Source organism: Ursus arctos, unplaced genomic scaffold (assembly GCF_023065955.2).
Source record: "Ursus arctos isolate Adak ecotype North America unplaced genomic scaffold, UrsArc2.0 scaffold_3, whole genome shotgun sequence".
In the NCBI taxonomy this organism is placed as follows: domain Eukaryota; kingdom Metazoa; phylum Chordata; class Mammalia; order Carnivora; family Ursidae; genus Ursus; species Ursus arctos.
Window position 1 is genome coordinate 51,004,448 of NW_026622985.1, and position 27,212 is coordinate 51,031,659.

Here is a 27,212-nt window from a genome sequence, read left to right on the forward strand (position 1 = left end):
CAAGGTGTCTTAGTGACGAAAGACATCGCTAAGATTTTTTTTGTACGACTTGCTTAAGGTCTCAGGCTGGTTTGTTAATGGAGCGTAAATCTTGGACCCAAGACAGAATCTCATTTTAGTGCCCTTTCTACTCTGGTATGTGCATTTTCTCCTTTCTTAAACCATGATTTCTTGCAGAAGTAGGCACCTTGGCTGTGAGACTCCAGGGCCACCCAGGGATTTTTATGGCGTTACAGAACCCTGGCAAAAATCCAAATGGGTTTTGTTCACTATATATCATCACCTCCTCATTCCAAGCGTTGAGAAATTCAACAGCTGTGTGACCAGTACCTCTGTCTCCTCTGTTTCCTTTTTTTCAAAATTATTTCAGTGGGTGGACCAGCAGTGCAGTCTTGTAAAATTTGAACCTGTCAGGCTGCAGAGGCAGGGGACCAGTGGACACGAGGCTGACCAGTGGACATAAAGCCCTGGAGAGGAGGTGGGGGATGGAGAGGAGGTGGAGGAAAGGGGAAATGAGCCCCTAACTCTCCAAGGCAGATATATATTTGTAACTATTAGAAACTTGGAATAAATCATAAAAGTTGGTGGGGGGCTAGATGAGACAAGGTCAGTGTTCTGTTTCTGTGGCTCTCACATCTGCCTGCATATTAGCATCACTTGGGGAGCTTTTAAAGTCCCTAAGGCTTAGGTTCCATCTCAGGTCAACTGAATCAGAACCTCTGGGGTGGGACCCAGGTATTGGTATTTTTTAAAAAAATGCCCCAGGTGCCTCAATTGTGCAGCCACCCATAAGATCCACTGGTCTATTTGTTACGTGACACTACAAAAATAAAAACAAAAGATAAATACAAGGTAATTTTAGGTGCATCTTAATTGCACAAAATCATGGAGAGATTTACCACCATCTGAAAATTTTCTGTGTCTAGACTCAACAGACATTTAGGTCTGCACAAGCTACGTGGCTACACGGTCATCAAGGTCTTTGCCACCTGCAAGAGGAAACCTGGGACAGAAATACCAAATATCTTTCCAGAAATCCTAAAAGGTAAGGAGATCAAAGAAAGAGGTTCACCTAAGTTGTTTTCTATCTTTCCAATGACCAGGAAAAAAACCTTCTTAGTTTTTCTTCGCAAGAAACACGCATCAAGCACTTAGGACAGGCTTGGTATTAGCTGGAAAGAAGACAGGGAAGTTCATAAAAATCAGTGCCTGTCCTCACTCTCCTCAAGGTTCTGTCAGTGCACTGCTCTAAAAAAGCCACCAGTGAGCTGGCAATGGAGATAAACCTCTGGACTCTATGGATCAGGTGAGACACCCCTATAACGTAAGGCAGGTACTTTCTTGGAGGTTACAAAGGTAAAGGACTCAATCTCTCAATGATCTGCTCAACCTGCAAGGTGCTGCTGAAAGCCGACCAGTAACACGTGATCAAAGCAGGCGCTTCCACACCGCGTGCCCATCCACAGAGTATGGTGAATGACAGCCTCCCGAGTAACCAAAGCAGCCACACCGTGAAGAAAGCAGGGCAAGCCGAATAAGCACGAGCTGTTTGGCTTTACCTGTGCCTACTGTCCTATTGTCTGTTCATTGGTTTTTCTTAAAAAAACCTTTACTTCGAAAGGATGAATAAAGAATAAGAAAATGGAAAAAAAGAGGCCAGTAAGTAATGCGTTTCCTCTTGTGTTCTCCCTAAGGTGGACCTGTCATAATGCAGATTCAGAGAGAAAAATCAATAAGATGGTTTTTCTCCATGTAATCCATCCAATACATAATTTTCCCCCTGCTTTGAAGCAGAAGTCATTATTCCCAACAACAGCAGCTCTAAACAAAACATACTCTATCCTTTCTAGGGAGTGGGAAGAGTTAAATAGAAGCAGGAACCCCCGCAGACCCCGCAGACCCCGCAGACCAGGGCTGGCTGGGGGGAGCTTCCTCTCCCATCCCTCCAGCTCCTCTACTCACAACTCCTCGTTTTGCTTTCTCCTTGCCTGCTTTGTAATTCTTCTGGGCTGGGAGTACTCAAAGATGTCTCCCCTACACCTGGGAAGATGAAAGACAAAGCTGCTTGATTTTTCTCTACCATTCCAAAGGTGTAAGTCAGAACCTGACCCTTGACAGAAGGGGTAATCTTTGAAAGCTGCGTCAAGCACTTTCCACGTTCATAAACAGATATCCAGTGGCCAGACTCAAATAGTTTTTTCATTTGAAATAATGATTCATTCATTCATTCATGCATGCATTCATTTTACAGCCAATCTAATCACTTGGGAAAATCATTAGTAGGGTGCTCTTAAGCATCTCTAATATTATTGCTTTAAAACTCAGTTTGACTTGGTGGTAGAATACCATATGAATTGTTGTTTTCTCTTCTCGATGCAGGTGGCAACAGCATTACATTGTGTCAATAGCTTTGGCACTCCCCTTCCTATTCCGTTCAATTAAGTCAACTTTTTTCCACTTGCATGTCCATACCAACTAGTAATCACTTCAACTGCTCCTCTGTGAGTGCAGAAGGTCTCTTTTTCAGGACTTGTACCTCCATTTTCACAACTAAGTGACTTTTGTGGGAAAGAGATGGGAAATGACTCCCATCTCTTGCACCGTTATTTACCCCAGCCTTTGGTGGGCACAGGAATGTAACAATCCAGAAAAGGCTCATCCTGGTCTGTGGGAGCACTTATGGCCTCCCATGTGCCCTTTCCTCCTCACTGCCACTGGGGCCATGCGGACGACCACCAGATGGCTCCAGCCGGCCCCACATGGCTCCCTCTCCCTAAAAGGGGTGCTAGAGAACATAAAAACGCTGCTGTATACTTTTATTGCAGGCCCTTCTCATTTCCCTCCATCTGTCTTCCATATGTTTATACGATGCTATTAGGCTCTTGCACACATAGGCCTTTTATAATGCGGGCTGCCAGCCTGATGAGAATAAAGAACAAGAATTCACCTCTGCCGATAACAAGGGGCCTCAATTCCTTTAAATATGTGATTCATTTAGTATTCAAACTAGAACAAACTAATAACCTCTTTTCTTTAAGTTGCCTGTGGAATTTATTTTATTTTTACATCTATGATACTTCTTTTCATTTTAGGAACAAAAACCACACGGCAGCTTTTCTGCTGTGTTTTCTCCACGCGCTGGTATGTGATGTTTTGAAGAACTGCGTGACTTCACTTAGGCCTCCCTATGGCATACACATCAACCTCTCTCTGAGTCTGACTCCTCATTTTCATCAAGTTCTCCGTTAATCACAGGGAAAGTTGTTAACCATGCTTTCTTTCAAGTGTCACTACAAAAATCTGAAGTTTCACACGTCCTCTGAAAACTCGAAGGAAATGAGGAGGAATAAGGAGAGGCTGACCCCGAGAGGCCTCTTCCTGCCTTGCTGAGGGCAAGCCACTGAGCTCTGGTCCTCTTTGCTTTGCTGGGCACTGGGCTAGAGTGACATATCTGATCCCAGGCGTGGTGTAACAGTCACTAGGCACCATGCACAACACCGTTTCCAGCAGCAGGCAACTCCTGGCATTAGTAAAGTAATCCGAGAGATTTCTCATTCCCAGTGTTAGATAGTGGGAACCTGTTATGGGCAGCTAGGCCATCTTTCTCAAAAAGCCACTGACAATTACAGAGAAGGAAAAAAGAAATCAAGTTAGGCCTAATACTGGCTTTAATAATTTTTACACTTACTCACATGACCTAGACACAGAGTCTCGCATTACAGACCAGACCGGGGTGTTTTTAAGAAGAAGCAAGCATTCAATCCCCTGAAACATCTATCCACATTGAGAGGTGTCCTCTTTGCGGCAGATTATTTGCCTGTAATCTAGTTCAAACCACCTGTGTAAAGCAGTCTGGTAATCAGTACATGGAAAATTATGCCCGGTGCCATGATGATAATATCTGATGAAGCAGAACATGGGAACAGTGCTCCAATGCACAAAATATTAATCAACAGACGTACAAAAACAACCCAGCAAATGCCATGAGAATGTTTTTCTTTTAGCCTGTGTATAAATGACAGCTACTGGTTTCCCCCACCCCAAACATATGCAAAATAAAGTACCTATTTGATTTTTGAAATCAAAGTATAACATTACTGTAGGATATGGGATTGGGTCATTTTCCTTTTCTTTTTTTCACCCATTTACATATTTCACACAACTTTGTTTCTCTTCATGTCCTTTATAATGCAGTTTAGAGTCAGACATCAATTAGGTTCAGACAAAAAACTACTGGGACTCAAGGAAACTTGCTCCCACCTCCAAAGTCATTTCACAATCCTTCCCACAAGGGAAAAACCTAAGGTGTTACTCGGCGGGAATTCAACCTACAAACACAGGTGCTCTGATAACAGCAAACAGTGCATTTGAGTCAGGAGATCAAGTTACAGAATCGAGGCTACAGCCAGAGGCCTATTCACTGGAATAATCGTTCCACGCTGGAACAAATTACAAATTCTGGTGAAGAGAAGTAAGTACTTGCCCTTTGGTGATAAAGGAAGCACGGTTAGGTTGTTTTGTACATGCAACGGTACTGTTTCCCAAAGTGCAAGAGGGACAAAGCTGCATGGGTATTTTGCTCCCAGATTAGATAGAAAGGACAAGAAGTTTAATCAGTAAGACTTCAGTGAATTATAGTTTCTGGTCTGTGAAGCTATGGGTCGGATATTCTGCCCAGCAAGGCTTGCTCTGAGCAGTTTGTAAACCGCCTGGAGAAAGGCAGAAGTTGCTGCTAAGCTCACAGTTGCAGAGTAGTTGCATTAATTGTTGACATTTCCGCAGGGAGGCTGCACCCCTCAGCTCACTGCTTCCCACAGGCCAGGTGAACGCTCGTCCCTTGTATTTCTTCCCAATGAACACCGGCTATTAAAGTCCTAGTTTCTTGCCAACTGCCTTTAGGTGAGATTTGGTAAAAATTGCCAAAGACACAAGAACATCTGCCTTCCTACCGTTTTCTTTGTACGGCGACTTCCCAGGCAGCTGCTCAGATCTACGTGTGTCCATTTACTGGATTGAAACAAAACAGCACGAGGCCAAGGGGGAGGCGCACAGAGCATATGCTATTTCTGCCCATGCTGGTTTTGGCTACAGCGGAAGCCTTGCCCCTACGGGTACTGACAAGGGCAGCTGCAGCTGTGGGGCTGGAAGCTGGAGACACCCCCCTGCCTTACCTGTTTCTTTGTCCTGGACTTCTTCCAGGTGCAAGTCATTCAAAAGATGCTCCAGAATCTTCTCGGGGGTCCCGGACACGACCACGTATCTGTCAGAGAGCAGAGAGTCCCCCGAGTCATCTTCGGTGGAAGACTGCGAGCGGCTGCTCCATTCATCGTCCTCATCCTCCTCGTCAATGTATTTGAAATAAGGCACATCGAAGGTAGGCAAGGGCAGCTCTCGGTCTGAGAGCGCTGCGGATTCCTTCCTCTCTAGCTGAGGGTCAAAGACCCTCAGCCGGGAGCTGCCCATTGTGAACGGCTACTAACAAAGGCATCCCCTAAGAGCTAAAAGATCTTGCCATCCCTGTCCTTTCCCTGGGAACTGAGTCCATCTGGCTGCCAAGAGCTCTGCAGTCAGCTAGAACGCTCGAGAGGCGGAGAGAAAAGGGGGAGGGAGGGACAGGAGGCAGAGGGAGCGAGTGAGATGGAGCGAGAGAAGGGGAGGCAGGCAGGGCCGAGGAAACAGGAGCGCGTGCCTCGGTGCGAACTCACCTCCAATCACTGTCGGCGCTGCCGGCAGGGGGGGCCGGGCCACAGCACTGCACCTTCCTCAGCACCAGGACGTTCCGCTCCTGCTCCTTCACCTGAACGGTCGTCACTTCGTCATCCTGCTTTCGTTGGGGAGGGGAGTGGTGGACGGGACGAAAAGGGGAGAGAAAATTAAACAAACCGGCAAACAAAACCAAACAAACCCCAACCCCAAAACGGGGGCTAAACGGAAGTGGCATTTTTCTCAAGTTGCTTTCCACCATGATTTCTTTAAAGATCCTGAAAAAATGAGGAGTCTGGGCAAGAATCTCCCTCTAATGGTAGAGTGTCCAGGCTCAAATTCTACATACACTTCAAGTGTTAGGGAGACATAAATACTAAAGGAAATGGGGAAAAATAAATAAAGTGGGGCTAGGATTCAGAGAGTTCGCTTTTAAAACTACCTGAATGATCTGAATGTAAGGAATCAGAAGTTCAAAGTTTCAAAAAACAATATACTAATTGCATATGCATTCTCTTTTACCTTGTTAATGCTTATTAAATATCCACTGTATTAAAACTGGAAAGTCATAAATCATTTAAACACTAAAACAACGAGCAAGCCATATTAGTAGTTATAGTAGACACACATTCATTTACTTCACAGCCCTACTTTAAAAGGTGGGTAAAAAACTACCCATTCTATCACTCAGTTCATTTTTTCCGCCCAGACATAAGATGGCCTTCCAATTTATCCCGTACTAGTTTTGCCGGAATACAAGCAAAAATGGATCTCTAGTTAGAATCTCATCTAGGCTGAAATTCGCATGTCACGGGTGAGTGCACTGAATTTCTTCACCTCGGTCCCTTTTAAAAAGGAGAGAAGGCTGAACAATCATTCATTTCTGCACACACAGCTTCCACAGCCCAGAGCCAGCGTGGCCCGCTGACGTGGCTCTGTCGGAGTCCGGCTCGCTGCTGACCCAGCAGTGCGGAGGCCGACCCTGAGTGATGAACACTTCCAGAGTATATAGTGTGAAATTCTGCTGTGACACCGGGAAGGGTAAGGTAGCCCAAAAGAAGAACTGGAAAATGCACGTAAGAAAAACTAGCCTCTGTATTTCCGAGATGAAAATGAAAGCAAGAGAAGTTGATAGTAGGTAGGCTTCACCTTAAAAATGATGTCACTTCTTTCAAAAGGGAAACATGCCCTAGAGTTCCTAGCATGTTTCTGCCACTGGCAGAAAATCCAACCTATAATTAGGAGCAAACATTAAAGGAAAAAAAAAAAGAACATTTTTCTCCCCAGTGGGTAAAACGTACTATGTCCACTGTACCTTATTCATCAGTTCCATAGATCTACCAGGGATATCAATGTATTTTATTCACCGTTCCTAAGAATACAAAAGCACTAATCACGCTATAATTGTCAACCAAATCGGTGACAAAATTATGATTTCAACTGCTGATGTCCTGATTCCCAAGAAAATGTGGGGACAAAAATAAAAATTACTGGTCACTCTAAACAGTAATATAATTTTATGATAATGTAAAAAATCTTTTAGTGGCAAATAATTTTACTATGTAAAACTGGTGTATTACATTTCAGCAAGGTCAGACGCTCAGTTACTGTGGCAATTAATGTTGGATATTCATTGTTCAACTCCCTGAGGACGGCAGTGTGACTCCTGTAACATGAATACCAATGTGTAATTGCTATCTTTCATTTCTCCAAAGGGGTTCTTTTGTTATCCATGTAGTTGAAGTGAAATAAGGTGGCTGGAGAGAGGGGCATATATTGACTAAAAAAAAAAAAAAGGCAGAGTGTGGGTCTGGGATACTGAGACGCAGAAACAAATAATTCACTCGACAGTGGATTTGAAAGGACAAAAATCTTTCCCTGGTTTTCCTCTCATCGTAAGCCAATATTCATTTTATATGAGCCTGCTGTCATTCTGAAGTACATTTTACATCCTACATGCACGTGATATATGGCATTATTAACTTCCATGGGCCACGCACATACATATGGATGGGAAGGGCTTCTCTAATGTCTGTGTAACTAATATGTATTACAGGGCTGTGCAGAGAGCAGCCACACTCTGCTGGGCAGGGAAATAGCTGAATCATATTGATGTACTATCAATAGCATCTTATGTCATAGTGATAGTTTCCATTTTGAAAACCTGTTAAAAAATAAAGAAAAGAAAAAGCAGAAAAATCAATGTATAAAGGGAGATGTAAGTTATCTGAAATTGCCATGAAAACATAATAATCCTTGGTATTCTATTTGGCTTTCAGAAGGGAAGGTAATATGAATGCCTCGCGACTCATGCACCCTTACCTAATTGCTCTTCGTGAAAAAGAGCAGAAGTATCATGGTTGAGATTGTGAGTGTGAAACTTGGTTCTGGCGCTTGGTGAAGAATAAACGTATTTAGAGGTCTAACGATGGAAAACTGTTCAATGGCAAATGGTTCATGAAGTGTAAGTAAAGCATTAAAATGCTTAATTTATAGTCATTCACTCAACAAACAGTGACAGTGTCTTATGGATAAGGCACTGTGCTGGATACCAAGTGGCAAGCAGAGATGAGTAAGACAAGTCCCTTGCCCTTAACTAACAAGTTAATAGGCTCCCTAACAACATGACTGTAACTTGGCAAGCACCCTAAGATGAGGCCAAATCGGAGAGACAAAGCCAAGGTAGAACCCCTGGGATTTGACAGTCAAGACGGCTGCAAGTGACAGAGAATGGGAATGCCATGAATGGGACAAGAACATACAGAGACTGGTTCTGGTGAGACTGAAGAATCTAGTTTCAGACAAGTGATGTTTTAGTACCGATAATATATCATGTTATAGATACTTAGCAGGCAGTTAGAAATAATGAACTAGGCTTCCAACAGAGGTCAAGGGCAGAGACAAATTTGTGAATCATTCAAGTTTTGGGAGTGGTTGAGATTGTTAAGAGGGAACGGGAGAGAAAGGGAACTATCAAGATGGGAATAGGGGAAGGAGAAAACCTACAGAAAGTTGGGGAATAGGTAGAGGGTCAGAGTCTTGAGATGATGATGAAGTCAAACCACGGAGAATCTGGAGGGCATGATCTCAAGAGAGTCAGGAAAATGCTGGTCTGATGCCGTAGAGTTTACAAAGATTAAGTCTAAGAAAAAGAGATGACGAGATCACTTTGGTCCAGGGGTGAGAAGAGAAGGGCTAAGGTGTGACTGAATGGGGAGGGAGTGCACAGACAGAGATGACCACTTCCTGGGACTGCATTGTGAAGGGATGGGGTCACACTGCAGAGGCTGTGTGGCTGGGGAAGGTAGCAAGGTGAGGGGGATACTGAGAAGAGGGGACAAGATCAGGAACACAGTGGAGGGGGCAGGCTAAAAAAGGATGAATATTTCTTTCTGAACTCAGAGAGGTTTAAGGGAAGCAGGATGGGTGGAGACTTAGAAAAAAATAAAGTAGGGAAAATAAGGAAGCCACAGTAGAGGATATGAGATGGCTTCTACCTTCCTAGTAGAGGGGGGATTGAGACTACCTTCTGGAAGGGGGGGGGTTCAGGGTGAAGTTCGTGGACACACAGCTTCCACGGGTACAACAGGGGATAAATAAGTTATGAAAAAGAGCATCCCTAGTGGCTTTGTGGGATGGTTATATGCCTTTCTGCTGAAGGGCTCACAAACCTTAGAGGGGAACAGTGAATGACAGGGCCCACCCAGAAGAAAGGGCTGGCAGAGGAAACAACTGGAGGTCACAATGGGAGGGCCTCTGGGTGGCTGTCAGCACACCATGAACACAGCTCATCACCACATAGGGTCTGTCTGGCTTAGGGAAAGCAGTGAGCCAAGGAAGGAGTTGATTACCTGGGAAAACATGGAGGGGCTGAGGCTAAGTCCCCACAGGAGCTAAGGGAGCCAGCAGGGAGTGGACGAGGAAGCAGGCAGAAGCTTTTATCAAGGGGAGACAAATTCGTGAAGTGGAGCAGTTCAGAGTGGTGAAGACCGAGAAAGAGCAGAGCAGCCCCTGATATTCAGGAACTGGCCTGGCACTCACAGCTAGGCTGGGGCTTGTCCTGTGAGCATCAGTGACTGTGGAAAATCGACATCAGACAAGGCCAATCTGTGATGGTGATGGAACAAGATAAACACACGGCCACACGGTAATCACACCTGAACACAGACAAAGCACGAACATTGGCCAAGCCAGAAAAAACCAACAAAGCCCAGATAATGAGTGACTGCTGCTTCTTTCCCAATTACCACTTTAGTTTTGCCCCCTGCCTTCCCTGTAGGTAAGACTCAAGATATCCAGTCAGAGTTACCCCATTACCTGATAGCAAAGTCCTGCTTCTTTAAACCCTCCCCCAAATCACTGGACACAAACCCAAGTCCTATGGATCCTTTCTCCTAGCACCCTCTCATATTGATCTGCCCCATGGCTCCCCATAGTGTGAGGTCTTCCCCTCAGCAATGGGAAACAGAGCCAGCTTGTCCAACTACAGGTGTGTCCCTGGAGGTCTCTGGCTAGAGGACATTGACAAGAATTAGAGATTAGAGGACGTTGCCTTGCCATTGGTATGGAATGGTGTGGAGATGGTGGTCATTGGAGTCAAGGATTAAGAAAGAAAGAAAGAAAGAAAGAAAGAAAGAAAGAAAGAAAGAAAGAAAGAAAGAAAAAGAAAGAAAGAAAGCAAGCATTTTCTTGTCAGGGTGATGAGCCAGTCATACAAAGGAATGTTCTTGAAAGTGACTGCAGGGAACAGGGCTCAAAGGATGGTAAAGTAGGAGACAGACAATAAAGCTACTGAGGAAAGTAGAAGAGCATCTGGAGAGAAAGAAAGATGACCTGAGCAGGTAGCACAGGCCTCAGGAGAGAAGGGGCTTCTGCAGGTGTGCCAATGATATGGTAGGTGACGAGGGGCACAGGGTGTATTCCCAGAAGGCACCACACTCCTTCATACCTGTGCCTGTGGTGTTCAGCCCTGCTTTGTACATGTTCAGTGAAAATCCCCATCTCTTCCCAAAACACACATGAGCCTTCAGATCTGCAGAAACCAGTTCTTTCCCTACTCTCCTGAAGGGATGGTGGGAAGAATGAGAAACTCCAACAACTGGGCCTCACACGGAGTCTTCACAGCTTTGCCTACGGGATGTGATTTGGGAAAAATGGGGAGGTGGGGAAGGAGGGGAAATGCAAAACCAAACAGGTGTCCCCAGCTGAAATGGCTTCTGTGTGTGTGGGCAATAAATGCCAACAGGGAAGGCTGACGGATCCCAGAATTATAGGACCACTGAACAGAGCCCAGCAGGATCACGAAAACAGAGGAGGGCTTTCAAGTTGTCCCTGCGCCTCATCTTTGTTCCATTCTTTGGGTGGGTAGCTCTGATGTATTTCCTTTTTCTGGCTCTACTGCTATCTTGCCTGTCAATTCTGAATGAAAGCCAGTAACTTCAACTTACTTTAGATTAACCTCAGTGATCATGATCAGCTTTTGTACTTCTAGATCGAATTTTTTTCCTTTCATTTATTCACATGAAAGACATTTATTTTTAGGGTGAAAATACCTCATAAATAATAAAACTATTGATTTTTTAAAAATAAGGTGAAGAATTGATGCTCACAGTTTAGCAGGTCTTAGCTTGTATTATCCTGAACCGAGTTCCTGCCGTATTTATATTTTCAGTTATCACCAGCACTAGCAAGAGAAAGTGATTACTAAGGGATTTCTCAGGCCTGCTGGAATTGTCACAACTACTTGCTTGATTTTTTCCATTATCACAGATAATGGAAAATATTCCTCTCCCAAATACTCACATAAAGCAGCCATTGATATTCTCTATGGCGTTGTGTCCCTGCTGCTCTATGAGCATAAACTCTTACAAGAGTGCTTAACTGCAGGTTCATGGATGGGCTCTGGGGACTCAGAGAACCCTCTAAAAGTATCTAAAAGTTTTACGTGTAAGCACATTTTTCTAGGTGGAGTCCAGAGTTCTCAGTCTCACTCAAGTCTATGAACACCAGGAAGTGCAAACTATCCCATACGCTGGAACTTCTACTTATCATCTCACCTAAGAAACCTTCTTTGCAAGTCCTGCCACTAACATCCTCCACCCAGATGAGATGCTGTAAGAACCCGGTCATGATGCCCATCACAGTGACCTCTGTTCATTTGTTCTCTGTGTTCTCCACTAGATGACGGCCTCTTGAGGGCGGGGACTGTGACTTCTATTTCTCTTTCTAACACACAGCTCAGGGTACATGATATTCACTTGATAAAGGTTTACTGTACATACAAATTAATGAACAAGCAAGAGAGGGACTGAATTGCCTCTAAAAGGCAGAATTCCATGCTGCAAGGCTCAAAGGTTATTCTTACTGCGAGGCTTCCCCCGCCCTCCACTTAGTCACTTTCCTATTACAATGCTTATCACAAGAGCCAATTGTGTTTTGAACTTGAGTGTTACAATCTCTTATTTCATCTACCAAACCAAGCTCCCATGCAACGAACATATAAGAAGCCATGTAACTAACACAGCACTAGGAAGGCATTCACTAAATGGTACTGTCCCTCGGTCTAGGGCATATGAGAAGGGGTGGACATGAACACGTCAAACTGTGGGCTAAATCGTGAACTGGGCAAGATGTGCATTTTGTACCCTCTATTCTCCCCTTCCTGCTTGGCCCCAACCAGGATCTTCAGTAATCTCACATGGCCTCATGCTCCATCATCAAACCCATCTGAAGCAGGCAGCACCAGAGAACCTTTCAGATGGAGAACACAAAGAATCACCTGGCTTGATGCCATTGGGTTCAAGAAGTTGCCCAAGTTGCAATGCCGTTTTCCCTCAAGTTTATGAAAACAGTACCTGAAGATGAGAACTTATTTAGAGGAAGGCATTTGCTATGGACTGAATGTGCCCCCCTCCAGAAATTCCTGCGTTGAAACCTAATCCCTAGTGTGATGATGTCTGGAGGTGGGGCCTTTGGGAGGCGATTAGGTCACGAGGGTGGAGCCCTCATGCATGAGACTGGTGCCCTTATAAAAGAGCTCCCAGAAAGTTCCCTCCTTTCTCCTACTTCCTGAGGACACAGTGAAATGATGGCTGTCTATGACCCAGAAAGCAACCTCTCATCAGATGCTGAATCTGCCAGTGCCTTGATCCTGGTCTTCTAGCCTCCAGAACTGTGACAAATAAATCATTGTTGTTTATAAGCCACTCAGTCTGTGGTGTTCAGTGATAGGAGCCCGAATGGACTAAGACATAGAGCTAATAACTCGTTATGACTCCTTTCATCTCACGACCTTCTTGGTCTAACCTCTACCCATCTCACAAAGTTCACTTTAAAAACTGCTGCCTCCAGGAACACCCCTCCCTTCATGTCCAGTATGATTTGGCTGGCCCTTCTCTGTGACCCCATGGTACCACTTGACTCCTTGTGACTCAGCATTTGGAGAAGCACAAAGCAAAACCTCCCTTGGGGGCAGGTATCAAATCTTCAACTTTGAATTCCCAATGAAGTCTTAACACTTCATAGATATTCAAAGAACTGCATGAATAAATGAACCAAAAGATGAAAGGATAAATGTGTATTTTAGAGTGGGGGCTTAGAGAACACACCTTAAATCTCAAAGAATCCATTTCAAGTGGTGAAGTCTGATGGTGCTGATTTGGGGACATTTTGCTGAGAGGTGCTCTTGCTAAGGGACAGTCATCAAATTACTCTAGTGGTGGACGATAATGGCTTGGGCTGTTCTGCATCCTGACCATCAACTTAGGTGAGGGACTCAGAATGGGTGAACTCAGGAGAACAGCTGGCATGCTCGTCAAACTGGACGATGATAAATGAAGGCAAGGGTTACAGAGCAGATCAAAATGACCTGTTCTAGTTCAGGGTCTTGGCCTGAGGGTGGTTCATGTGAAAATCACTGCAAGGTAGCTCCAGGACTCGGCCCCTATCTAAGAGAATACATGATCAATATTTTGTGAAGTATAAAAATCATGCAATTATTAATTACTGGACCACTGAAAGCTAGTATCGAGGGGATGGAGGTAACCACAACTCATAAGGAAACATCACTGCCATATGCAACAAATAGATCCACTAGGAAGGGCGACAAGGGAGGGATCAAGCCATGACCCAGGCAGATGAATCCGGGACAAGCATTTATTGAGGGTTTACCATACATCAGGCAAAGCTAAGAGCTGCACATCCATTATCTTATCGTTAACAACAATTCCATGAGGTAAATACTATTAAAACCCCATTTTGATAAAGTAACTTAGCCAAGAAAGATCCTAGGGCGAGGGTGTGGTAAAGCTGAAACTGAAGCCAGATAGGCTCAACAACAGAGCTCTTAACCAGAACCACAGATGTTTCCCTCAAGATGGGCAATAATGTACATTATGGACTACAACTACCCGAGGGGACTTGGTGTACCCTGGTGCTGCTAGCCAAAGTCATGGTGAGGCTCAAAACTACTAGGGTAGCCAGTTTTCAGTTCTCGATGGCCCATGTGATTTGGAAAAGCCATCAAGGGACTGAAAAGAGAAGAGGGTTGAAAAGGGCTGAGCATAGTTTCAGGACTACAACTAAACCAGCTCAGGCAAGGGCAGAGCTCAAGAACCAGCAAAGGAAAAACGAAGTGCTAGCTGGAACAGAGTTAAACACGGCAGGGATCAGAGGAGTCTCTCACACAACTTGGGTACACAGAGACACTGCAGGTTAAGGCTGGTGGGACTTCCAGTGCATTAGCTGCCTTGGGCAGATACTGAATTATACACTCTAAAATGTGAATTTTACGTCAAAAAAAAAAAAAAGAATAAAAAGAAAAATCTAAACCAAACCAAAACTGGGCTGTGATGAGCCTGTGGGCAGAGAAGTTTGCTGATTGGGGTACCTGGGACCCTACACCAAGGAGCCACAAGGGGTTCTGAGAAACATGCCCTGTGAAGTACAGTTCATGTAGCTGGAATGTCTAAGAAAGAAAAGCTTGGGAGAATGAAACCCTGGTAGGTAATTTCCATTCTCTGAGCTACCCTACCCTTCCTGTGGGAGAAAGAGCCATCATTACTCATGATGTTCTAGAAAGGTGACCTTCCACTAACCGGTGGCTAGATAAAAGAGGCTGATTGCGTTTCAATTTAAGGAAGTATTAACAACAGAGCTCCTTCAAGCTGGAGCAGAGCCTGTCAGTAATATTATGGAACAAGGGAAAATGGTTCTTCAGGGAGAGTGGGGGCCAGGCGAGATGACCTTGCTATCTTTTCCAGCATTAAGATTCTACAAAAATTCAGCTGTTTTGACTTCACTTTTCTCACAGAAGCCCAAAATCTTGGCTCTCCTAACTAGGAGAGATGCACGAGATTTAGCAGTAGCTCTTCTCATCTTGTACTAAGGAAATTCACATACAGCTTTGAAAACCAAACCACCAATGCCCACATCTATTCTTGTACTGTAAATGTGGGTACAGCAGAATTAAAATACTTATCTGGAAAAAAAATCTCCCCAGCCAAAAACAATTTTGTCTGAAAACAACCTTCACAGAATTTGCTGACACGGTATCTCATGATTCTTTTTTCTCATGGAAAAAAGTAAACGGAATTAAAAAAAAATAAAAGGTCAAAAGAATATTGCTGGCAAGACAGACCTGATTGAGAGAATACACTAAGAGAAAGATTAAGTAAGCAGATGTGCGTCAGGGTGAGTGGTGGCTTGGACTTACAGGACCACAGAGTGCTGACCTGACAATTACATCTTTGCAGAGGCTACCTAGGTAGAAAGAGAATATTTAAATAATGATAATTGGTTCCTTTTTTCAATCCCAAACATATTAAGATTAATAACTCAACCTAAAGCCTAAATGGAACTAATAGGAATCATCATCCCCAAACTCACCAAATCTAGGTACCGTCTACCTTCCATGGGTATAAAAGCAAACACAAAGTTGTTAGCGAACGTGACCAAACTCCCACAGGAAATCGGTGAACATGTCTGGATGGAAAGCTCTGGCTGCTGGAGAAGAACCGTATTTATTAAATTTCATTGCCTCTAGTAATTATTATGATATAAAACAAACTAAGAATCCTAATACTAGGGCAAGCCTCGGACTCTGATCTGCCAATCTCAGCTAGTAAACCTACTGAACTATAAGAGCAGAAGAAATGGGAAAAGACTGAAGTATCTTGAAAATATAAAGTCAATATGTTTTTATCCCAAGTATATTATGATATGCTGTATTAGCTTGATTGATTATTCTGGGGGGAGAAGAGGGAAGGCACACTCAGAGTTCTGGAAGTGTTTAATGAAGGGACTACTTACAGAAGTGCTGGTAGCTTGGAGGAAATTGACCAAAAAAGGGTGACATAACCAGCCTAGAGGGAGATCTCACCCACCCTTGGGCTTGAAGGGCAAGAGGGCAAGAGTGAGTGCTGGATCCCATTGGGAGCTGGAGACTGAGTGAGAGGCTCCCAGGGAGGAGCTGCAGTCCATCGGGCGTGGTCCAGAGGGGCGCGGTCACGGTCAGAACCGCAGGAGGAAGTAGGACAGAGGTGGCAACAACAAACAGCTGTCCTCTCTCCTGCCACACGTTGGTGTCCGGCAGTGGCTCCCACTGGCCAGGTCCCATTTGGAGGTGGTAGGCAAGACCGCCCAGGTGATAGGTCTGCAGGAGTCAGGACTCACTGGGCTAGCAGCACAGAGCGGAGGCGGAAATGGAGGAGAGGATGTGGAGGCCAATGATGCAGCACACCGGCCTTTCTGTTCCCAGAGAACCTGGGGTCAACACACCATTAATGGAGATGCCCCCGCACAGGTCATGGAGTCCAGCATCGCGCTTGAGGAAAGCAACTCAAAGATCTAGCAGCTTCTGAGAAGGGTATGTCAGTATTACCCTACTAACTTCATCTAATTCCTGCATGCCTCCATGTCTTAACAGTCTTCCTACATCAGTTTACTGCAAGTCAAGTCCCACAACATGCTTCATACCCGATACTCCCCACATGACCCTTGAGAGTTGTTAAATCATACACCTCTCATTTTTACCATAAAAGCTTGGATTTTGATAAGTATTTCCCAGAAAGTCCTCCTCTAGTTCCAGTATGAAAGTATTTGGTTGAGGAGCAGATTTGGGGGTGAGGATGAAAGAGAGAAAAGAGAGGAGAAGTGGGGACAAGTTCTACTGTGATATTAGCTGCATGAGAACAGGGGTTTGGTCTGTCTTATTCTCTGTGCTGTGGTCACCGTCCAGAACAACAGTGCCTGTTAAACGAATGAATGGCCTGGTGAATTATGGATGCGTGCTCAGGTATGATACATCAGAATGGCCCAAGATCAAGGACAGAGAGACCGGGAGAGGTAAGGAGGCAGAGGTTCAGCTACACAGGGACTCAGTCCAGATGGCAGGTTAGGGCAGAAAGGAGAAATTCAAGCTACAACTCTGAAGAACCAAAGGACAAGACCTAGGCCACCTGTAGCTCGGAGCCAGGGCTCCAAAGTCAGATGGAGGCAAAGACTCTGATTAATGGACTCAGCTCACCCGTCACAGAAATGACGCTTGATTCTGACTCTGAGATTTTTTGAGCCACCCTCATCCAGGGAGAGTCCCGTCCTCACAAAGAATCTGGGTTCACAGCTGTAGAGGTGGCCTCAAACTATCCAGAGTGGACAGAAGCTACAGGCTTTGCCTCATCTAGAGTAAAATCCTACAACCATTCAATAGCTGTGTTCCAGGAGAAGAAATGTACTCCCCAAATCCCAAACTGTTATTTGAAATATGCAGATATAATACCTCTCAGAAGGTTTTTAGGCACTAAAGAAGACTGTTTACTGCAAAATGCCTAACATAGTCCCACCCAACTACCCTTTTACTGAAAATGACTAGATAAAATAATTTGTTTAACAACACACCTTCCTAAGCTCTCTTCCACCAGACCCCATGCCGGAGGTATGGTCCATTTCTACTTCATTGGTAATCATCAATTCTTAGCACAAAAATTAAACTCAGGTGATGACAGTCCTTCAAAGAACCTATGACCTGAATCCAATTAAACTGACAGTCACCAGAGTGAAGACAGACCTACCTGGGTTCAAATCCTAGTGTTGCCCCTTACTAGCTGGGAGGTCTTAACAAGGTTGTTCAATCTCTCTCAGCATCAGTTTCCCTGCCCTTAAAATGGGATAATATCTGCCTTATTGACTCAATTATGAGCGCTAGACGTAGAGAAAGTCTTCAATAAATGGGTGCAGAAAAACATAGGAACTGTATTGTAACTGTGTGCCATCATCTGTGCGCCATGCCATTCTGGTATATTAACACTGAAACGTTACAAACTGAATTCGTATCAGGGCCTTGCTACGATTTTGTTTATGTGTATGTGTGTTTAAATATCCATATTTAAAGAAACACAAATAATGTCATCAAACTTTTTCAGTTGCATTGAAAACTACTCCCCATGGTGCTGTAAGCACCACAGAGAGCCAGAGGCCATCCCAGCAAGTTAATTACAGAGCTCCCCGAACCTGGAGGAAAGAAGGCTGCAAGCCCTTCTGCTAGAGAACTGGGATCAGGATGGAGAAAACGCATCATTTTCATGGGAAGGCAGGATTGTTTCTCTCTGGCACCCACCTCACTCCTCAAAGCTAAGTCTCACTTGCCAAGAAACCATACACTTCTAGAAGTGAAAATCTAAAAGAAGGGGGACAATGAATTTCAGTTGTCTCTGACCCTCACATTTTTAAAATACGATTTCAAGAGTTAGTTAATGTGAGGGAGTAGTCAGCATCCTTTAGCATCAGCAAATCTGAAGTATAAACAGGATAAAACACCAGCAGCAATAAACAAGGTGTGAGGTCAGCCACGGTCACTGGGATGAGGGCACTGAACCCCACAGCTTCTGTTGATTTTCTGTCCCAGATACGATGGTCATTTCACAAGTCACATACACTCGCCCTGGTTAGTGGGCTGGAGGAAATATACAAAGGGTCACCTGGGAATCACCAAGACTCACCTCTTGGCTTCTCTGGAATTAAGAAGTCTGGGTCAAAGGGCAATTGAGGGCATTGCCTTGTGCATACATGATCTGATAGAGGCCTATTTGAAGGTAATTCAGAAGATAGGAGGATGCTTCAAGTTCTAAATTAGATCTGTAAGCATTTCCTAACACGCGGAAGAAGAAAGGGGGAAAAATTCAACAACCGGGGTCACTGGAGAAAAACAGTCAATATTTTGAAAATGTGAATTCCATCAATGCACGGCATCCATGCAGACTGATACATCTGGGACACCCCTCAAAAAGCTGAGATGACTTTAGTGCTGAGAATAGCACTTACTTCTACCTCTCATATTGGTTTATCTTGACGGCCATCAAAATACAATACATAGGTTACCCGAGACTTAAAAAAATATCTGAAGTCTTGCTTCCTAGGAGACTTTACAAAAATGACAAATATGAATGTTACATAGAGATACCTTCTAGTTTCCAAGTATTCTCAAATCATTTCCAGTGCATATGTGTGTGTGTCTATGAGTGTGTATGCATGTGTGTGACACACGTGCAAAGTTATTCTCAAGGGAAAATATCCTGACACTCTTCCCAAGCAGCCCAGAGATGGGATGATAACCTATGCTAAATTATGACTCAGACTCAGTTTCCGCATTCTGGCTGCAGATACACTTGTCACTTGGGGCTTGAATAGTTCACAGTAGCAGTTTTATAGAAGCCTTTAAAATCTGAGTAACAAGGGGACAGTACGGATTTTTAGAGCAGCACTTGATAGCTAGCTAGCCCTGTTTCCTATCACTTTGGCTTCTCCTCCCAAATTCCTCTTGTAGGAAATTCAGATGTTTGAAAATACTTCTTGATTAAGTGAAAACCTAATTTATAAACTGAAGTTACTTGAAAAAGCTAGCTCTTAACTCTGAATAGACCCAGTAGAAGTATTCATCAAATTTAAAAAGTAGTGGGAAAAAAAAAGTAGTGAATACTTGAAATTTGCTATGACTAGATCGTAAGTGTCTCAACATACACCACACACCCCCCATGTAACTATGCGAGGTATAGAGATGTTCATTAGCTTCATCGTGATAATCACTTTACAATGTATACATATATCAAAACATCCCTTTGTATATTTTAAATATATATGGTTTTTACTTGTCAATTATACCTCAGTAAAGCCGTAAAACATTTTTTAGTAAAAAATAAAGTATAAAATAATATGCTTGGAAAACAGAAAGGCTTCAAGTCAAGGAACTCTGTAACTCTTTTCAAATTTCTTTTGAGTGTATGTACATGTGTGTTTACAGATGTGTGCACACCCATGCATGCATTTGTAACTTCAGAGAGAGCAAAGGAGTAATAAAAGCGGCAGCCTGAATACTTCTGCAAGTTAGGGAATGAAAAATTCCTAGTTAGCATAGCAACTGCTAGATCATATGGCATGGGGGCAAGGAGATACAAGCAATGTAAGTAAATACTGTACATTCCTTGGTGTTTTTAGAGAGGTACGCCTTTGCTCTCTGCAGTAACCATCTCAGAAACCTCATTTCTCAGTTTGAAAGCAGATTGGGAGAAAGGTAGGATTGTGTCACTTCTGGTTCATTGCAAAAACCACAGAAAGTTGGTATTAAAATACATCAAGAGAATTTAAAATGCAATGAAATATTGTTAAACTCTTTGAGAGGGACACAAACAAAATTAGAAGGTAAAAAAAAAAGGGGGGAGTCTTGGTTAAAATAAGACAAAAATAAATTTCGTTGCATAGTATTGGTCTTTCTCCCTTTTTTCTTGGGTGGGGCTGGGGGTGTGGGAAGAGAAAATGAGCTGAAAAGAAATGTTAGTACTTGTGATAATACAGAAACATTTTCTATTTTTCTGAGTATTAACCTGCACTTGGGGTAACAAAGAGGATCGAAACCATCACAGACAAACCTGCCTAGGTAAGATCCTTACTCCATCAACTGTGACTCACTGAAGACTGAAAGCTCCTGTCTACTCTTTACCAAGTATGAATTCTACCAAAGGCTTGTCCATACTTAAAAACTGACTGTTGGTGATGAACTTCTTTGTCTTTTCTGTTTGTCATTTCCAGGTGAATTCCCTGTAGTACAAAACCTTTCACTTAAAGCTGAAAACCTCCCAAGACTTGGAAACCTGAAGCTGGTACAACTTTGGATTTACACAGATTTGGTTTGGGTGCCTGAACTGGGGAAACATTTCAAATTCCACAATTGCCTTCTCGACTAGATTCAGGTTCACAAATATTAACTGAAAGCCTAGTGCTAGACACTGGGGATAAAGGTCCACATAAAAATGGGGATTACCCTCAAAGAATAAGTTCTTTACAGGAGAGAGATAAATCTGCATTTTTTTTTTTTTTAAAGGAGCAGTTTGGAGCTAGGCTGTGGATAGTGGTTCATTAATGAACTTAGCCAATATAAATAACTAGGCCATTATCTTGTTATTTCTAGGAGTTCAAGGCAGTAAGATCTAACATTTTTTTAGTTTGTCATTATTTGGGAGTTGCATTTCTCAATCCTCCTCAGGACATTCTGAACTCAGAAAAACAATTCCAAATATTTAATGACTTGACATGAAATATAACTATGATACCGTAAGAGCAGAGACACTTCTAGCTGGGCATTCTAGATCAGCCATCTGTCCCATATCAACGCTATTTCACAAAGAGTAGATTTTTAGAAGTTCTATCCACATGAGTATTTTTAGAACATAAAAGAACAGAATGATTCTTGGCATTGATAGGCATGTTCAATCAGAGTGAAAAATGGCTACTGAAAGCCTCCTGGGTAATCGATTCTTATCTGCTATAAAGTGGCAATAATTTCCCAAAAAGTGTTCAACACTCAAAAGGTACGGATGTTGCTGAATTTTGGGCTGTGGTCTTCAACTTAATTTCAGAGCTAGATGAAATCTTGGATCTCCAATCTCCTAACCTTATAGAGGAGAAAAGTCAAGCTCAGAGGGGTAATATGATTCACTAAATTTGTACTCAATGTATTTAATTTGGAGGAAGTTTGTTAACAGAATTTCAATTCCTCCAGAATAAAATGGATTTTTTTAAAAATGCTGGTAACAAAATAGTAAATTAACTGAAGAAAAATTTTATATGTGATAGGTAATCAAGAAATTTCACTTTTATATTACAAAAATAAATCCCATCTATGTTAAAGACTTGAGTGAAAAGTGCAACTCTAAAAGAAATAGACAAAATAAAATTGAGTATCTGGCCACAGAATGGGGAAGGACTTTTTCATTTTAAGGGTATTTTTAAAAACTAAAAAATGTGAATCAACAGTTTTGCTTGTGTGTGTGTACACACATACACACACACCTACACACACACACACACACACACACATATATAAATAAGTAAGAAACAAATGGGGAAAAACTACATGCCATAAACAGGATTCATATCCTTAATATATAAAGAGCTTATTCAGATCAATGAGAGAAATTCCAATGGAAAAATGGGCAAAGGAGGTGAATAGGTTATTTGCAGAAGAAAGATAATGGGTTGATATAAATTGCAAATATCCAACCTCATAAGAAATATAAATCTGGGGGCGCCTGGGTGGCACAGCGGTTAAGCGTCTGCCTTCGGCTCAGGGCGTGATCCCGGCGTTATGGGATCGAGCCCCACATCAGGCTCTTCCGCTATGAGCCTGCTTCTTCCTCTCCCACTCCCCCTGCTTGTGTTCCCTCTCTCGCTGGCTGTCTCTATCCTGTCGAATAAATAAATAAAATCTTTAAAAAAAAAAAGAAAAAGAAATATAAATCTGAACAAGATAATACTTCCCCCCATCAACCTAAAAAAATAATAATAATTTATTTCTCCCCCTGAGAATCATAATGCTCAATGAAGGTAAGGGTGAGAGCATTACAAAACAAGTACTTTCACGTATTGCTGATGTAAGGGAAAACTGGCACAAGCTTTATGGAAAGTGAGCAAAAACATAAAAGAGATTAACACAGTTCAAACCTATAAGTAGAAATTACTCAGCTAGGAATTCATCCTTAATAAATATAAAATAGGTAAAAATTTTTCTACAGGTGTGCATGTCAGATCATTCGTAACAGCAAAATCTTATAAACAGATTTGTGTACAGATGGAAGGGTAATTAAGTAAAGAATGCCATGAAAACATAAGGAAAGACAGATAATGTATATACTGATATACTGGGCAAGGGAGGGGGAATCATGGTTAGTTCTCACTGAATTTTTCTTCCTTGTAGCTTTCTATCATTACTAAATTCTCTGCAAAAGGCATGTATTACTTCTACAATTAGTAGAACCATTTTAAACAAACAAAAATCTTCCACAGAAATGTTATAAATTCCAGCAAGTTGCGTGATATCTTGCTCTCGAATGTTAAACACTGATAAACCTCTTCAAGAAGCTTTTTTCAGGAACAAAATCAATCAGTAAAACAGGTCCAGAGCTATATACAATATACTATTTTTAAAAAAATATTTTGTAGTTGGGGCACCTGGGTGGCTCAGTCAGTTAAGCGTCTGACTCTTGGTCAGGTCATGATCTCAGGGTCCTGGGATGGAGCCCTGTGCTGGGCTCCCCACTCAGCAGGGAGTCAGCTTGTCTCCCTCTCCCTCTGCCCCTCCCCCTGTGCTCTCTCTCTCATAAATAAATCTTTAAAAAATTTTTTTGTAGCTAGAAAGTGGGAGGAAGGGAAAATGGTAAATGCCAACAATATGTAACTTTCTTTAGATTTGAGATTTATTATCTTCTGCCTTTTAAGATTTATGTCCTTTCCCAGTCATAACCCAGGAAGCAAAAAAAGATGACGCTTAATTTAGCAAATGCCTCACAGGAATGTGAGGCAACAATTCTCTGGAAACAAATACCTTATTCAATGTACACCCTTTTTTTTTTCTTCCCGTGCAGAGTGCTGTTCACTCTCCCGTCTTTGTTCTCTCCCTCACTAACTGGAGGGTGCCTTTGGGGCTCAAATCAGATCTTGCTCACTCCCGTCTCTGCTCTATTTTGTGTGGTGCCTGGTTCATAGGTGCTCAACAAACGCTTTTCTCAATGAAGGAAGGCAAGACTAAATTAATCTTAGCCAGGTATTTTCAAAATTTGCTCTATATATGAAAAGGAGGAAGTTCTACTGAGCTTAAAAATTTGGCCCTCAACGAAGTTAATTTGACGTGTAATGGTGAATGATCGCTACTGATGGCAGTAAGCTGAAGAGCTATTTGGCTGCCACCCATCCTCACCTGGTAGGATTATTTCTAATCACCTCTATGAGCTCAAGCATGGGAATCCGAGATAAGCTGCTAATGGTGGACAAATTAAATGTCTGATGAGGGATGCTGGCTTCTGTCTGAAGATCTCAGTGCAGTCAGGTACGTAACCAAGTTCCCCAGTGTTGATGGGTCTCCACATTCAACCAAGGAATGCATATTCAATTCACTCTGGGTCTTCCATAAGCCTGTGCTACTTAACTCTTCTTTTTAGGGACCCCCAGACTGATCTGCCTGCAGCCTGCCTTCTGTCCTCTGTCACTCAGAAGGAAGAGACGCCATTCCTGGCTTTTCTATTCTGGATTGAAGTAGTCTCAAAACTTAGGTTTAGGGGCGCCTGGGTGGCACAGTGGTTGGGCGTCTGCCTTCAGCTCAGGGCGTGATCCCGGCCTTATGGGTTCGAGCCCCACATTGGGCTCCTCCACTGTGAGCCTGCTTCTTCCTCTCCCACTCCCCCTGCTTGTGTTCCCCCTCTCGCTGGCTGTCTCTGTCAAATAAATAAATAAAAATCTTAAAAAAAAAAACTTAGGTTTAGGCCAAAATGGACCAACAAAACTTTCTTTCACAACGTTCTTTCCCAAAGGTTCTGAAGTCGCCAGCTGTGGCACGTAAGAGCAGAGGTTGGGGCAAAGATGCCGAAGTGGCAAAGCCATAGCGGGTGGGGCACAGGGGAATAAGCAGCCACAGGTGTTGAATATACCTGGGGCCCTCTGATCTTCAGTAGCAAGGATTTTTCCAGGGTGTGGCGAGCTTTCCTCAGGTCTGTGCGTATCTCTTTCCTATGCCAAGATTATGAGTAATACTAAAGGACAGGAATTTGAGATTTACTGAGTTAGGACGGAAATGGAATCTACTTAAAATTGAGATAAAGTCAGACTTGATTGCCAAATTATAATGGAAATGGCATTTAATAGTTCAACAAGTCATGAAAGGTTTCTGTCCATGAGCATCTGGCATTCAAGTATATTCCTCAGAAGACAACCAGAATAACATTGGCTGTTTTATTCCAAGGTTTCTTCTCTTAGATTTTAAGTCTGTATTCTGCCTCATCCAAGCTCAAATTCTTCCCTTTACCACCTTGATGGCTTATCCCTTAACCTCAAACCTGTAGGTATTAATCAACACCAACGTGGGCTCATGTGTGCTACTGTGTCTGCTGTTCTATTTTCTGTGGTTCTACTCACTCACAGCTTTTAAAATTCCAGTCAGACAAGTTACTAGAGGAGACAGTATTATCTCCGTGGCTTCAATTACCCTCTCAGTTCCCATGTTTTTAGAGTTGTATCTGAGTATTGTTTTAATACTGAGTTAATTTTTAGATCTCTGACTCCCTATGGGTGTTTAATGAGAAGCCCTGGATGATCCCATTTATTTTTTGCTGAAAAAATTTTTGTGCCTTTCAGGAGTTGCTGTGTTAATTTTCTGATAGGGTAACTGCTATTAAGCAGGGGAGAAGCAATTCATCAGAAATATTTTATGAGGGCAAGAGTCACTTCAATCAGGCTAGCCTCACTTTAGGTCCCCACAAAACAGATCTTTAGGAACACATGCAAAAACCCAAAGTTTGAATCACAACTTTCTCTAGCAAACCTGAAAGATCTCTAGTTATTACTTTAATTAATGATTTTTTTTTTGCTTCTGATAACAGAGGTTAAAAGGTATCTATCTTACTAGAAGAATATTATCAACGGAAATATTTCTAACCTTTCAACAAACTTCCAACAGAATTAATGGATTGTATAGTATTTATTGCCCATTTTAGAGGAAACTCTTTATAATCCTATTTAGCAGGTGGCAGTTTTTGACTGAAAGTTTTTTTCTTACCCAAACAATCAAAACACAGGATATCTAAAGTTCTTTCCAATGGCTATGACTCTCGGAGGAAAACTCCAGGATATTGAGACTGATTGCAAAAAATAACGCATCATCACAATCCCCCAACTTGTAATAACAGTAAGTTCACTGAGCAGGGAGAAAGTGATAGCATCCATCAAGCATAAAATTCAGTTTGGGATTTTATTATGCATTGCACCATTTGGGGATCATTAGACTTCTCCATTCATATGAGTATCAATATGAAGGTTGTTTTACCTCTATAAATCCTAGCCAAGGCAAGATCATGAAAGGTTTAAAGACTCATCTGCCTAAAGTACCATTCTCTCCCCTCACTGACTGCACAGGGCCAAAATTTTACCTTGACCTATTCTACCCCACCCCCACCTTTGCAATCACCAAGATACGCTCTTATGACTCATTAAGTTTTCATGAGCCTCCTTACAAATCCCTACCCCCAAGCCACTTCCTGCCATCTTAATTGCCTTATTATCACCATTATTCTCTCCCTCTATGTGTTTCTTGGATCTCCAGGAGCCCCTAATCTTTTATTCTGACTCAGCTTGCCTCGACCATGCCCAGCCATTCCTGGAAACTGAACAAAGAGGATATTTACAAGGGTTTGCTAAAATTGTTGAGCCTTGTTCGCTTAATTATGTACAAGTGTGCCCTAAATGAATCTACACGCCGTATCTTATTTCTCCATTTTCTTAATACAGGAGGAAAATATTGGAAAACAACAACAAAAAATTAAGAAACCCATCCCAGGTAAACCTAAGGGCTGTGCATCAATTTCTACAGACTAAAACAAGCCTTTTCTGCTTCAGCCAGGGAATGGACTTTTCAAAGTAAAGACAAATTTTTATGTAATGAAAATTAAGAACATGGTCATGTTTTAAGCAAAATGAGGGTATTTACTGTGATTTATCAGAGAAATATGTACTGTACACTTGCCCACAGTCTGTTATGTTCTGTTATGATATTTTAAGCCATCTTCTATTTTTGCTATCTTAAAACAACATTTAGGGCTGCTGTATGCCAGATGGAATTTTTTCCTTTCCGTCCATTACCCATTGCAAAAGGAAAAAAAAAAGTTCTTTGCATCTTAAATGGAAATCTTTTCTACATTTCTCTTCCTCATCGTTATCAACTGAAGTATTTGAATCACTCAGAAATCACCAAACTTTGGCTGAATCAGGATGAGGTAAATATCACACAGCAGAGTGTGTATTTCGAGTGAACATATAAGCCTGTGTTGTATTCATGAACAGAAAAGATTCATACGACATGCAAGCTCAAAACTCACTTCTATAAGAAGAGGACCAAATCGCAGTCAACTTTTTAAAGAAAATGATGATGTAGTGGTGTATTTCAGGGTAAAGCTAATGAACTGGATTTGTCCTATAAC

The 27,212-nt window shown here is 42.5% G+C and overlaps 1 protein-coding gene across 5 annotated transcripts in view; it reads right to left on the reverse strand.

Annotated features, from left to right (window-relative positions):
- RAPGEF5 (Rap guanine nucleotide exchange factor 5) overlaps positions 1 to 27,212 on the reverse strand; it is a 235,100-nt gene that overhangs the window by 63,791 nt on the left and 144,097 nt on the right. For 2 of the 5 annotated variants that reach the window (XM_057304209.1, XM_044387067.3), the window contains exons 10-11: positions 5,706 to 5,824; positions 5,172 to 5,260 (exon numbers count right to left, since the gene is read on the reverse strand). In XM_057304209.1, the coding sequence (XP_057160192.1) occupies positions 5,172 to 5,260; positions 5,706 to 5,824 (208 nt within the window). Of the gene's footprint in view, positions 1 to 5,171; positions 5,261 to 5,705; positions 5,825 to 27,212 lie in introns of those variants that run through there. The other 3 variants (XM_057304210.1, XM_057304211.1, XM_044387065.3) reach the window with 2 other exon arrangements.